Source organism: Malaclemys terrapin, chromosome 19 (assembly GCF_027887155.1).
Source record: "Malaclemys terrapin pileata isolate rMalTer1 chromosome 19, rMalTer1.hap1, whole genome shotgun sequence".
NCBI lineage: Eukaryota > Metazoa > Chordata > Testudines > Emydidae > Malaclemys > Malaclemys terrapin.
In genome coordinates, this window is record NC_071523.1 from 5,526,919 (window position 1) to 5,542,169 (window position 15,251).

Below are 15,251 nucleotides of genomic sequence, written 5' to 3' on the forward strand. Positions count from 1 at the left end.
TAGAGACAGGTATGCGCCAAACCCATCAATCTGGTGTTCTCATTACAGAGTGTGGAAATTTCCATCGGAAACAGTGAAGTCCTCAGATGAGGTTACAGCACACAATATTTTCTTCTAAAGTAATGAATCCCACTAAAACTGCTAAGATCCATTTTCCTTACGTCCCTCAAGACCCCTCGTTCTGAGACCGTCTCAGAACTGGTCCTGACAGGATGTCTCCTATTCTGCCCCTTGCCGATGTTTCTATGACAAAATCAATTTCCTAATGTCTTGGTTCTTCTCTAGGTCCATTTTGAAATCTAGGCAATGCACTGGCCTTTCCTTAAATCAACAGATACTTCAAAAGTTTTCAAGCGATAATACACCTTGTAGTAATGACAGCCATGTAATAAATGGCATTCCCTCACCTGCACTTTGACCACCTTCCTTGGGAGAACTTCAAACAAGCCAAGCCCCCAAGCAGTTTCAAACAGCTGCCATTTTTCTTAACTTGCCACCAAGATGTTTCCTTTTTTTCTCCTTCTTCACCAATAGCCCTGCTCCCTCCTAAAACAACACTGACCCAAAGCCCAGCACAACCAATATGCAGTTCAAAGCCAGGAACAGGCTTACGTTCTGGAAATGGGACCTGCACACCACTGGAAAAGGAGGGGTTCTCCGTTCCAATGGAACAACTAGTACTAGCTTCCTGAGAGATGGGACTTTAAAATTAAGGTATGTATCGAAGGGTTATTTCAGGTCATTTTTAAAAGATGTTTCATATTTTAATTATAATTTCCCCCTGCTTCTGATCCCCATACAACCGGAATCATGATAGTTAAGGTACCTGGGCTTTATAAATGAAGGGATACAAGACATAACCCCAATATATATTTTTTAGGAATTCTAAATCTTTTCTGCAATCGTTTTTCTGTGAACTCTGTGGCCTACGCAAAGTACATGATGGTGTGGAGCTGTACGAAGGATTTTACTGGCATCCGGTTGGGATGACCTGCATAACTCACTTAAATTATAACTGAAATATTTGGTCAGGTAAAAGGCATCACCCCCACCCCACCACCACCATTATCCACCTTCCTCATGTGGCTGGAGATATTTTATTTGAAGTCTTCAAATTTTAAAATACAACAAGACAGACCACCCATTAAAATTATTCAGAGCTCAGGGCCAGTGGGAACTGAATGTTGTAGAACTGAAGCTCAGAACCCATTACAGAATGTTACAGAACCCATTTGATCAATATTCCGACAATACATGTCACTGAACACTTTCCATAAGAGAGTATCATGATCCCTATTTTTATAGATGAGGACACTGACACACACAGAGGTTAAGTGACTTCCCCAAGGTCACAGAGTCAGTGGCAGAGATGGGACTTAGAACCCATGTCTGAATTCCCAGTCTTGCAGCTTAAGTTTTATACCGTGCTGCCCTCTGAAGTGTTGCTGGGAACTTTTCCTCAGTAGGGTTCATTTCCAATGGAACAATTACTCAAATCAGCCATGATTATTATTACAGTATGGTCCATAATTAATAGCAAAAAGCAATTTTAATGTTGCTTTATATTAAAAGGTGATGACTGTCAAATATGTAGGGCATACCTGAGATGCCATAATGATTATTAACGTTGATAAAAGACAGGCTCAGTTTAAAGTTACACAGAAAGGGGGGAAAAATCTTTTAGGAACATTAGCCCACATTCCTACTGTTAGATAAAATGAAAGAAGGTAACCAGTGTGATGAGGAGAAAGGCATAGACACCTCATGCAGAAGGCAGATCTCACTGCCAATTCTGGTCCACATCAGAGTCATGCAACCTCTAAGAATTCTTTGGTTTGGTCAATTTCTCCTTTACTACATTTCATCTTAGTGTTATTCTATGGCTACGCCATTCAAATACCATATAGAACACGATGCCATTGGGATAATAATACGGCTGCTGCTGCATTATAAATAGTGATGTTTTTACCCATCCTACCCACCTCAGAACAGTGGAATATTGGCATATTAACACACTTGCTCTCAGTGAAATGGATGTCTCATTTCCTTCACACAGCTTAATTACTACTTTATTGCTCCTCCCCACCCCCTTTAAACAGTAAATACATGTTAACATTGTGAGAGGAAGGATTGCCCAGTGGTTAGGGTGCCAGCCTGCGTAACTTGTGTGCGATTCCCTGCTCTGCATGTGTGACCGGGGGCAAGTCACTCAGTCTCTGCACGCTCAGTTCTCCAGGTATAAATTGGAACATTTTCCTATTTCACAGCCCTGTTGTGAGGGTAAATAGAGTCAAGTGCTCAGATACAAAGATAGAGAGACTATTCCTCTTGGAAGCCGCTATCCATAACCTCGTCTACAGAACAGAGCTGACTGCTATATGTCACACCTTAACTGGCTGTCTTGGATAGATTCAACAAAAAGTTGCATTTTAAAATACAAAACCACTGCCCCAAAGTCAATCTACTCCCTAAAAAGGGAAAACAAGTTGGACTGCATATGTGACGCTCCTTTACCAGGGCTCTGTTCTACTCACGAGCTATACAGTGACCAGCAAAGTGGTGTTTGGGCCTCGGCTAAAATAAAAAGCAAGGGAACTCAATTCCCAGAGTTTAATGGAGCTAAGAAACTAGAATGCTAGCAATCTTTGAGTCTCGCCCTCTCCAAATCACATCAGTAGTGTTTTCCCTTTCAGTCTTCCTCTGACGTTGCTGTCAAGTCTTTTATTACTGTATCAATCATAGTGATGGAAAGCTCAGTACCAGACACCTGCATTTGTGGCATGCAGTTAAAGATAAATAAATCTGCTAAGTTTAAATTAAGCTTGCCACGTGAGCCCCGCCCCCCCCGTGACTGCCAATGGGGAACGAGAGACAAGCCAATGCTACAAAGCATCAGCGTCAGAGTTTAAGGCTAGAAGGGACTACCAGATCATCTAGTGCAGTGGTTCCCAAACTTTAACAACCTGTGAACCCCTTTCACTATAATGTCAAGTCTCACGAACCCCCTCCTAAAAATGAGTATTTCCAGTGATTTTCTCCTTTACTTGAGTATAAATTATAAAAGCAATGAGCTTGGAAATATAAAATTTGTTTTTATGACATGCTTATTACACACTATTTATTGTTAATTATTATTTATCATTACAGTATTTTTATTACATTATGAAAACGGCAACACTCTTCCAAGAGCTCACTTTCGTAGCCTGTATCACTCTGAATAAGCCTGTTATAAGACAAGGCTCCTATGTTTCATCAAGGAGTATCAGATGTGAAAGAGCAGGAACGTATTTAAGAAGCCAACTCACAGAGTTCCTCTTATACAAGCATTCAGGTCTGGAGCAGTCCAGGCAAACAATGCACGTTGCAACAAAGCTTAAACTTGTTCTTCATAATAATTTAAAAAACACAACTAGTTGCCTATTTAATTTTAAAAACAGCAAAAAATATCCACCTCCCTCTCCATTTCTTATAAGGAGTCTTGAAGTTTAAATCTCCTCAGTGTGATAGAGACATTTGCTTTGATCTGCTTAGCTCTTGGAAGTCCAGGGGCTCTGGGCTGCTGGCTCCGTGCTGCCTGGGGTCCATAGGGACAGCTCTGTCCGCTATTAGGGATTTTTTCCCTGAGAGTCCCCTGTAACATTTCACAAACCCCAGTTTGGGAACCACTCATCTAGGGTGACCTCACCTCCTGTATATCACAGCCACTAACCATCGCCCAGCACCTGCACATGAAACCCAACAAGTGGAATTAGGCAAAGAACGGGAGGGACCAAGATGCACCAATGCCCAGGGCCCCTGCAACGGCAGGGAACTGATTAAGTGAGATATACACAGATGACACCTGCAGGTAGACGAGCTAAGGTGGTCTCTCGCTTGGAGTCTCCCACACGTGGCTCTGTTTTCAGTGGACCTTGTATACCAGTGGTGGGATTGTGGTGCCCACTGAAATTGTGACAATGCCTAGGGGTGCTGGCAGGAGTGTTGTAGGAGGCGGTTTCCCTTACTGGTTAGGTATGTAGCAAACAAATTGCACAGGTAGGTCATAATTTGGATTATTTGCAGAAATTTAGATCTGAATTTATGCCTGTGCAGTTAAGTGTTAATACAGGGTCACAGTTCAGATTGTATGTGGAACCTTGACTTTGAATGTTACTGACGTAATTAATGCATGCTAGGGGTACATGCAAGTCACTAGGAAGAAACTGCCATGCTTCTCTGATCTGGTGGTCTCTCTACACTAGGATCCTGTTTCCAACAATGGCGAGTGCCGGATGCTTCAGAGGAAGGGATAAAATCTCCATAATGGACAAATATGGAATATCCTGACAACAGATGTTTCTTCCTAATCCTCAGCAATAACAGATTGGCTTATACCCTGATGCATGAATTTACACATCCCTTCTAAGTATTTCTAATTGTATCTAATGTAATTGAAGATGTTATTATCAATACATACGTTTAATCTTTGTTTGAATCCTAATGTCTTGCCCTCGATGTTATCTAGTGGCAATGAGTTCCACAGGTTGATCACATGTTGTGTAAAAAACTATTTCCTTTTATCACTTTTAAATTTGTTGCCTTTCAATTTCATTGAATGTCCATTGACTCTTGTACTGCAAGGATAAATAGGAGCAGCTGATTTACTTTCTGTTTACCATCATCTCCCCTCTTATGTATCTACTCGATAAACGACATTGTCCTAATCTTTTCACTCTCTCAGTACTTGGGAAGCCTTTCCTATTCCTACTCATTTTTGCTGCCTGTCTCTGGATGCCTTCTATTTCTGCAGTAGCTTTTTTAACATGGGCAATCTAAACCAAACGTAGTATTCAAAGTTATGGTGTGCCATTAATTTGCATAATTGCTTTATCATCTTTTCAGTATTATTCTTTACCCCATTCCTTATGCATCCTACTATGGTTCGCTTTTTTGGATTGTTACTGTGTATTGACTTGAGCTGATGATTTTTTTGACCTGCTACAATGATGACCAACTCCTTTTCCTGAGTGACTTCTGACTCTCAGCTACTACAGTGATGAGTATGGTACAACGGAGGACAAACATCACATTGTGTGTTGGAGACACACCCCCACACACACAAATTTGGGAAGGTCACAGTTTAGGCCAACAATCCCTTGCAAAGGATTGTATTAATGGATCATATTCTGCCATGCGTTATATGTCACATCCCATAATACTGAGCTCATATTAAAATTCAGTAATGTTGGATCTACACACCATCATATTAACTATAATAAATTCATGAGCAGAGTGTGTATAACTAAAATAATATCATGAGCTATGTATTTCCACAGCAACTCTCTCCAGTATCTGGGTGCTGAACTACTAACAACTGCATTTTTTCCACCCTTAAACAAACCCTCAAGTTACTCACTGCTGCACTAACTTTCGGTGTTTTAGCGAGGGCAGTAAGTGTCCGACATACAAACACAATGGCAAAGCAAATGTCATGTTGGTTTGAAATGTTCATACAGATCAATTACACTTAGAAAGTCAATTGCATGTAGTGGGTGTGTGTATAATACACGTGGATTATTGGTATTATGTTGGGAATTTCAGTATTGCTATTAGAACAAAAAATATAGTCTTGGGTAGAAGTCCATTGCATAGACACTGATAAGGCAGTTTTCCTAATCCATTCTGCTGGTGATTTACTTGGCAAACAGTTAAACATCTTATATAATATTAAGAAGTTCACGCTAATGCCTAACATGATGAATGCATTGCTCGGGCTTGCAGAGTTAATGTGTCAAATGAACCATCAGCAAGGAAAGAAGAACAAGCGGGAGCACAACCCCACAAGCAGATTCAGTTGTCCGGTCCACAGCAGGTAATTTCTTACCCAGTTTTCAGCAGCAGGGCAGCTGCACCAGTATTACCAACAGTGTAAAGTCTAGGGTAGACTAGGCATAGGTGTCTCTTCTCACTGTGTCCTTAATAGGATTAGCTGTGTCGGGACCCTTATACCAGGTCTCTGCTGGAGTTTACACCACTGAGAACATCAGCACAACTGAACAGTTGTTCTGGAATAAGAAATTTCCCGATGTAGACAGATGCATCCTGGAGGAAGTGGGTAAGACTCAAATGCTGATTAAACTAGACATTGCTGTCTCGCAGCCCGCGGTTCCCTACTCTTCGGGGTCACTGTCACACTTTCTCAGACTGAGTTCAGCGGTGCCAGCCAGAGCCCACTGCCTGCCCTCTGACCCACCACCAACCTTGGCCCGCCACACAGACGCCAGTCTTGGCCCAGGTACCACAGGGGATGAGAAGATGTAAATCTGAATGGGAAGCTGCAGAGTGGTGCGGAGCCCAGTGCAAGGAGGGGTAGGGGAGAGACCAAATCCAGATGTGCACGAGGGGGCAGGGGGGATTCATATGGAGACAGCAGATTTAAGATCAAGATTTTGCTTTTATTACAGACCAGCAGCAATCGCCACCTCACAGGGTGGGTCCCACTCACCCCCTACAGGACACACCCTGCCCCTCCCACCTCCCCCTATCTCCACTTGCTCCCCTAGCTACCCCCTGCCCTATAACTGCCCCCACCCCCAGTGCCCCCCTCCCCTCCAGCTCCCACTCCCCACAGATCCCCCCCTCCCCTCACTCCTACCAGGGCTGCCCCCTCCCCCATAGCTACACCTGCCCTGGCTGCCCCTCCCCCTCTGGCTGCCCCCTGGAGCTGCCCTGGCTCCCCCCGGCTGCCCCCGCTACCTGCCATCCCGGGACCCGCAGGTGAGTCACATTTCGGCAAGCAGGGCTCAGACTGACACGGAACGGACAAAGGGCGCCGCCATTTTGGAGACGGGCGGAAGCGGCGGCGTCTCACCTCCCCATCCCCATGCCCCCACGGGCTTCCGGCGCATGCGCAGCTACCGCGGGGGAAGCACGGGCGGCTGACAGGCCTCTCTAGCGCATGCGCCGCTGCTCCGAAGCGTCAGGGCGGGGCATCGAGAGCGAGCGGCGGGCCTTGCGGATCACGTGGTGTTTCCCAGGGTTCTCCCCGGCGCCATGACACCAGAGGCAGCAGCTGGGCATTGCCCAGACAGTGCAGCAGAGGTGGGCTCAGGCAGGGCCTGGCTTTGTAGCCGTAGCCAGGGTCAAGGGGCCGGGGCTGTGCCTCCCAAAGCACTGTGGCCAGGCGCCATGCGGAGCGTGGGTGCCCCGTGAAACCTTGTGCCACCTCTGTGCCACCTCTGTGCCACGCCACGTCCTGGCATGAGCCTAGCCTGGGAAGGCTAAAACTGTGACGGCCAGACAAACTGACATCAGCATGGCCAGCCTCAGGCGTTCGCAAATCATGAGCCGGGTCTTGAAGAGCCATGTGTTGGCTTCAAAATCAGAAGGTATTTAAAAAATAAAAGAATGTGATTCTTTTGCTTTGCGTTCTGGGCTCGAGGCTGCGCTCAGGTCCCAGGGTCAAGCTTTTCTTTGCCACCACGAGGGCTAGACACGCGCTCTTTTAGAAAGGGAAGCTGAGATTCTCACATGAGTCCAGCAGCTGGGGCTTTGGGGAAGAAACACCAAGTATCACAAAAAGCAACAGAGGGTCCTGTGGTACCTTTGAGACTAACAGAAGTACTGGGAGCATAAGCTTTCGTGGGTAAGAACCTCACTTCTTCAGATGCAAGCCGATTCAGACTAACACGGTTACCCCTCTGATACTTGACAAGTATCACAAGACTTTCAATAGAACGGTGAGAGTTCGTAACAGCGTTATGTGGGCATGGAGGGAGAGGTGATCTTTCAGGGATCAAGCATGTAGGGCTTTGACTATCAGGACAGAAACCTTGAACTGGACTTCCCTGAAAGAGTCAGGATATGCCAGGTCTTCAGGGCCGCTCGGGATCTGGGTATGTTTACACAGCAACTAGACTAGTCTATGCAGCTGGCCCATGCCAGGCAACTCAGGCTTGTGGGGCTCGGGCTGCGGGGCTGTTTCATTGCTGTGTAGACTTCCAGGCTTGGGCTGGAGCCCAAGCTCTGGGACCCTCCCACCTCCAAGGCGTGGATCCTGAAACAAGCGTGCATCTAGCAGGGGTCAAGCAGACAGGAAGAGCAGGGTATTTACTCATCTGCAGATAAAGATCCTTAGAGGTGAACTTTGCAACATGCCAGCCTCTGATCAGAAGGTCTTATTTGGACTAAAACCATACTTTCTTATTGCAACACCAAACACAGGCTTATCCTAACATTGTTTGGTGTTGAAATAAAAGAGATACAGTGCCATGACTGGTTTCAGAGTAGCTCTGCTTAGACTGGGTTTGTGTCCTCTGGATGTTTACATTGTAACCTCAAATTAGCATCAAGGGCAAAAGTTACATTTTTAGGTTGCCCTGATTGTGTGTAATTAAACACGGCAGCACTGAGAGTGTTTTACAACTCTAATGTAGGGTGACCAGACAGCAACTGTGAAAAAACGGGACGGGGGTGGGGGGTAATAGGTGCCTATATAAGAAAAAGTCCCCCCAAAATGGGACTGTCCCTTTAAAAACGGGACATCTGGTCACCCTACTCTGATGTTTTGTTCCGCATCACACTGGCTAAATTGTGTTGAATCCCAGTTTTAGACACGTGAGCAACTGAATGCATAAATGTTTGCAGGAACGGGGCCTGTGGAAGCACATGGTTCTTAGTGTAACATCAGCCCTTTCAGATTGTCAGGAGATATATTTAAAGATGGAAACATTTTGAAGTAAATCCCCTTCGAGGGTGCATCTGGTTCAATTTTAGATCATAGTAAAGTGCTGTCCCAGCTGGGGACATCCCAATACCCAGTATCCTGCCTCAGCCTTCCCTGACAAGCCCGGGAGTTGCCAATGGAAAAATGTACAGGATTGTTAATGTCTCATACCCAGCAAAGCTCCTATTCCAGTGTTCTGTTCATTTTCTGGTGCTGACGTCATCTGCTTGTTTTTCCTTCTTCTTTCAGATGTTCTGCTGCCCTGTTAATTAACCAAACAATAGCTGCAGCAATGGTTTGAATATATGCCTCACCCTGTTCCATTGACTTAGATGAGGTGGAAGTCTGCTCCCTGCCTCCCCATTCATCTGAATGAGGTGAAAACGTCAATCTTAGCTGAAACGATTTAAATCAGGCTGGATCTCTTGACCTATTTATGAGATTTGCAAGGCGTGGTCAGCAACTCTTCCAAAAGTGAGTGCCTGCCCCAGTCTGGGAGTTGTGAACGTCCCTGGCTCAACTGGGCAATAATACCTTAATTGTCAGCATTAGCCACTTCATTGCTGATCATTTTTAGCAGAGGTAACTGGGACGAGCGAGGGAGCAAGCCCCATAGGGGATAGGGATTAGGAGGGTAAATGCAGAGGGCAGAAAGGATGAGAGACATAAAGACTCTGTCTACACAGCGAAAGCTGTGCACGGGACAGCCTCCCGGAGGGAGCATGAATTAGAGAGCTCAGCGCGGGCTAGAGGGCTGAGTATGTACCCAGGGCCTGTGCCAACCCACACTGTGCTGTCTATTGTTACCTGGACTAGGTGGATTCAAGCTAACCTGTGCGCAGCTTTTGCTATGTAGTCTGACCCGAATACAAGGACAGAAACACTGGGCAGAAACAGGAACAGTCCTAAAGGGGAGAATATTTTCCCACTGAGGCCTAGTGGACACTTCAAACTTAGGGTGACCTTGCCACATTGCTGAGGGCTGTGAAAAATGTCACGCCCTGTGTGATGTGGTTAGGTCGAGCGTCTACACTACCGCGGTGTGGCTGCAGCACCGTAGCTGTGCCACTGTAGCCGCTGTGGTGTAGACATACCCTGAGTCAGACTGAATAATAAACGTGATCTCATACGGTACATCCCCATGTGAAAATAACACTTTGCCTGTATGAGAAACTTCCGGGGTTCCCTGAAGGTGAATCACTGTCACTGGCTTACAGCGTGAGGGAGCCTTGTCTGTGGCCACTGGGAGAATCTCGTCCCAAACTACTGGCTGCTGGAAACACAAGTGCCCCGCTCTGCGCTCCGCAAGTCCTGCTCTTTCCATCCGCAGCACGGCACCTTGCACCCTCCAGCCCTTAGGCTCCCTAAGTGCAGAACAGAGAGAACCTGGGGCTGAATCTATGTAGATAGTTAGGGCCCCCCCCCTCCGCCCCCCTGAGTTCTGCTCTGGCCCTGGGCACAGGTCCTTCCAACCTGTCTGTACATCCCTGCTTCGTTAGACTCGAGTGCCCAGTGCCTCGCCCTCTGGCTCCCGCAGTGCCCACAGATGCGCTGTCCGGGGAACAGCTTCCCAGGTTCAATGCTCTCCTTAGCCCAAACCAAGCAAAGTTTGTGTGACAAAGCTTCAGACAGAGATTCAGACAGAGGCCAGGATAAGGATTGGAAACATGGTTACGGATAAAAGAAAAATGTCAAATGCCAGCTAGACCCTGCACTTATTACCACGTTCTTCTCCTGTCTAACGGTATTTTTCACCCACTGGTCAGTCTGTCTAGCACTTGGCCAGTCAAAGGAGCTGGAATCCCCTTTTCATGAGACACCCACTCTGGCAGAGCGTCGCCCCGTAATGGATGCCATCTTGTCCCCTATTATACAGTTCCAGACCTGTTGTCTCCTTTCATAACGAGGCTGTGTCGTTAACTTCACTTTGCCCTGTTGGTCCCTCTATTCAGGGCCTTTTTCTTGTCTCCTTTGTGCTCTGTAAAGGCCCAAGTCTGCACCTGGTCTAGCAGTGGGCTAGGCTAAGTGGAAAGATGTCAATTATTCTCTCTTGATCGTGCGAGCGCCGAGAACCCCCCGGCCCCAGATGACCCGTTTCTAGCAGCTTGGAACACAGCATTCTACGTGGTCACATAACTCTTCAGATATTTTTTGTACATCCATCCCGCAATAACCATGACAAGTTCTTAGAGTCCGGTGGAGACCACACCTGGTCCCCTTTGACGAAATAGCACAACGATGGTGATCCCAGGGATGCATGCCCATCTGAGTATGCCCAGGCAAGTCCCCGAGCAAAGACTCAACTGTGTGCCCTGTCCCCCATCTGTTGCCACGTGGGGTGCCTGAGTCACAACATATTACACAGTTCACCAGTGCACCGATGGATGCCCGGCAGACACATATGATGCTGAGGTCAGAGCTAAGGATTAGTGTTATAGCATGGTCACGATCGATGTGATATGTATGTGGTTACTGTACATGTTGGAGGTGGATGGGGCTTCTTTAGAGAATCTGTCAGTGAAAGGTGTGAATGGAATGTCTGAGGTTACTCACACGCGTAACCAAGCGTTTTCGTTATGCGTCTACACATCCTACTGTAAAGAGCTGGGCAGCGTGTATGTGTGTGATCGTCCTCCACTGGATGGAGTAGGCGCTTCTCAGATTTGTCTCATCTGCTCTCCCCTACGCACAGTGAATCTCCTTTAGCTCAAGTGCTTCCACAGACAGAGACGCTGATTTCTATTCCTGCTGCGGCCGTGAACTTACATGCAGAGCAAAGTGAAGGCTGCAAAATTCCTGCATAGCAGTAATATCGTCAAGTCATCGTTGGGCTGTGAAATATCCGGCTGACTATAGACAGGGGCAGATTCTGCTCTGGGTTCTAAATCACTGTCCAGATGTAACTGAGAGCGGAATTTGGCCCAGTGTATACAATAGAGGCCAGTTAATTTTACCAGGAGTTTCTTAAATCATTGGTTAAAGTAAATAACTGTAAAAGTGACTAGCCCCTTTCTCTCTCTGGGTATGCGCGCACACTTCTATTGGATTAGCTTGGGCTATGGACGTTATCAGCGAGAGAAATTTCCACCCCTGCCTTTCTCAATCCTAGTGGGTCCTGGCCATGTTTTGTATCATCCCCTATAAAGCCTCGTCTTCAAAGACTGTAAGGAAAACAGTGAATCTGTGTTGCAAAGAGAGAGAGCCTGGCACCTATTTATCTGCCGCTGAATTTCAGCCTGTAATGTTGCGCCTGACAAAGAAAAGACCCCAAGGTCACGGGACCGAATAAGGGGCTTTGGGTTTCATCTGGTTGTTTGTCGGAGATTAGGGAGGGATGAGGTGTTGGTACCTAGGCGGACAAGCAGCAGCCAGTCTGCATACAACTGGTTTATGACACCCTAAACAAATCGATAACATCAAACTGCCCATTGCCGGTTCTTGCCTCAGCCACCGTCCCTTGGGTTAATTATAATGTAGTCCAGGCAATGCAGACAGAGCCGTTGCGTGTGTTGGAAGTGGGCTGGCTCCTGCATGCAGATGTCCCCTGCTTGGGTGGTATAAACTCAGAGAGTGGGGGCTGCTCCCTTGGCAGGTTCTGAACGCTCCTGGAGGAAGAAGGAGAACACACATGACCATGTGCTTGAAATATTACTGGCAAGACAGACCAGGTAAGAGACAATGCAACATTTCCCTCTCTTTGTCTATCTGCTGCTCGACACACATAACTGGGCAATATTTGGGCTCTACACCCACTTCCAACATCGGCAGAGCAGTCTAGCCCAGAGAAGGAACTGGGGACATTTCAAAACTCTTGGGACAGTTCCTAGATTTATTTTGAATGTCACTGCAGAAGCAGATGGGCTGGGGCAGAGTTGACACCCAGAGTCTGATGAACAGTTAAATATGTTCACTTGCTGTATAACGTAGCCGGTGTGGAACAGCAGCATGGTCCGAGCGTGGGGCTCCTAGATTCTAATCCTGACTTTGTCACTGGCTTCCCATGTGACCGTGGATGAGTCTTTCCCCTGTGCCGTGCCTCAGTTTCTCCAGCTGTAAAATATGGATGCCGCTGCTGACCCGACCCACCTGACTGCAGGGTTGTGAGGGTTAATTAGGCAGTTGTTTGACAAACCCAAAGTGGTAGGGATTGTGAAATGCCTCGAAGAGGCATGTCTTAGGGCATGGAGTAGTCTCCACTTGATTGAAATGTGTGCATATATATATATATAGCCAAATTTGTAATACACATACATGCACTCTGCACACAGGACACATGAGACAGACACACATATAGCACATGCCCCCATGCATTCTGCATACATAACATCTACACACATACAGAACATCTACACTCTGTACACGCAGAATTCCCCTCTCTGTACACACAGAGTACTCCCACCCACCACAGAGCTTGTCCACATGAGCAAGTGTCAGTCATCTAACGTAAATTGGTTTTTAAACTGATCTGTTCAGAAGGGTGTGTGGTAGGGTGACCATATTTCTCAAAGGGAAAACGGGACACTGCACGAGGCTTGCCCAAGGCCCCCCGTTCACCCCCTATTGGCTGGCCTGAGCTGCCTGGCATCACTGCTTGCCCAAGCCCCACCGTGCAGGACTGGCGTTGCCGCTCACCCGCCCCTGAACGTTCCTCCCTGCCCCACTTGTTTGGCAAAACTGGGTATTTGTCCTGTTTGCTCTTGACAGCCGATGATCAGTTGGCAAGAGCAAATGGGACAAATGCCCAGTTTTGCAACAACAAAAAATGGTGACTCCCGGGACAGGGCATAAAAAGGGGACTGTGTGGACACTCATCTTTCGTAGGAGTGGCTTATTTTGGTTTAGTGTTGACCTGTTCCAAACTGACTTGGCTAAACTGTAAGAGAGGAAGAGTGGTCCAGCGGCCCAGGAGTTGGGGGCCCTGGGTTCTATTCCCCGCTCTGTCATAGACTTCCTGTATGACCTTGGGCAAGTCACTTAGTCTCTGTGTGCGCCAGTCCCTCATGTAGCACCGCTCCCTGCTCATCTGCATGGGAATAGGCACTGAGGGAGCCATTCTTGTACTGAAACAAGAGTCTTGTCCACCAGTTCATAGGCACCGGCTTCTTCCGGACCCTGGGGGTGCTGAATACCCCCTCTGCCCCAGTCCCTTTCCCCCAAGTCCCCATTCCTGCCCCACCCCAGGCACTGCCCCCACCTCTTCTTCCAAGCCCCAGCCCTCCTCTTCCTTCCCCCGCTCCACCCATGCCTGGCCAATTCCCACCCAATTCTTCCCCCTCCCCCGAGCGCGCCCCGTCCCCGCTCCTCCCCCTCCCCCCAGCACCTCCTGCATGCTGCAGAACAGCTGATCGCGATGGGCGGGAGGCGCTGGGAGGGAGAGGGAGAAGTTGATTGGTGGGGTGGGGGGGAGGAAGGAGCTGGCTGCCGGTGGGTGCTATGCACCAGTTTAAATTCATCCCTTACGTTTTCCCAGTGAATCTTCCTCACACATACGGTCAACTACCATAAAGAAGGAAACTTTGCCCCCCCTCCCCCAACACACACACAATTCCCCAAGATCCTTTTGGCTCATCTCAGCGCCAAGAATAAGAAGAGTCGGCAGTGGCAGTTCTGCCCGGGAGGGGAATTCCTGGGCCTGGGCCAACACGTGCCTTGCATGATAATGACGCTCCGACAGGGCCGCCCAGAGGATTCAGGGGGCCTGGGGCAAAGCGGGGGAGCGGACATAAAAAAAGGCGCCACCCACTGTGGCGCTTGTACTCACCAGGCGGTGCTCCGAGTGTGCAGCGGCGGGTCCTTCACTTGCTCCACATCTTCAGCAGCACTAAGGACCCGCCGCCGAAGTGCCGCCAAAGACCCGGAGCGAGTGAAGGACCCGCCGCCGAAGACCCGGACCGCCACTGGGTGAGTAGCCAAGAAAGGGATTCAAAGGCCAGGGCCCGCGGGGAACCTGCAGGGCCCGTGGCCTGGGGCAAATTGTCCCACTTGCCCCCCCCCTCTGGGCGGCCCTGCACTCCGTTGCTGTGCCCATCTCTGTGCTTTAGGAGCATGAACGAACTAAGCCCAACGACTCCCCTGTTATTGTGAAGACCAGTTCAGCTCCACCAGCATTAGCCACCGGCGTAGTCCATCCTCCAGATCATCTACCTCTGAGCAGCTCTGCCGCTGACTCACTGTGTTGCCGCTCTGTGCCTCAGTTTCCCCATCTGTAACATGGAGATAATACCACTTATTTGTTTACCTGCCTCAGAGGGGGGCTGTAAGGATTTGCTAGCGAATGTTGATCAGAGCTTTGAACTTGGAAAGTGCAACAGGAGCGCAGGGTGTCTAATGTTTTTCACAAGCACTCGCCATCCAGAGGTTGTGAAGGGCTCCTATAAAAATGCCTGGATATTAGTGTATCATAGCTCCCCTCTCTGGGGTGACATCAGACCTACGTGGGAGCTTGGGATTGTCCTGCCGTCCAGCGCTAGGGAGAGGTGCCATGGATCCACCCAGCAACATGCCAAGCTTCTCCAAGCCGCCGCAACCCCGCCCTGGAGAGATCCAC

General features: G+C 48.1%; 1 protein-coding gene across 3 annotated transcripts in view; it reads right to left on the minus strand.

The window, feature by feature from the left end:
* Positions 1-6,836, minus strand: part of ZBTB17 (zinc finger and BTB domain containing 17) — a 33,247-nt gene extending 26,411 nt beyond the window's left edge. Inside the window, exons 1-2 of one of the 3 annotated variants that reach the window (XM_054009513.1) lie at positions 6,736-6,836; positions 4,457-4,613 (exon numbers count right to left, since the gene is read on the minus strand). Coding sequence is in view for 1 of the 3 variants with exons in the window: in XM_054009512.1 (XP_053865487.1) it covers positions 6,736-6,742 (7 nt within the window). In the remaining 2 variants the exon portion in view is untranslated. Of the gene's footprint in view, positions 1-4,456; positions 4,614-6,239; positions 6,368-6,735 lie in introns of those variants that run through there. The other 2 variants (XM_054009514.1, XM_054009512.1) reach the window with 2 other exon arrangements.
* Between the last annotated feature and the right edge of the window lie 8,415 nt (positions 6,837-15,251).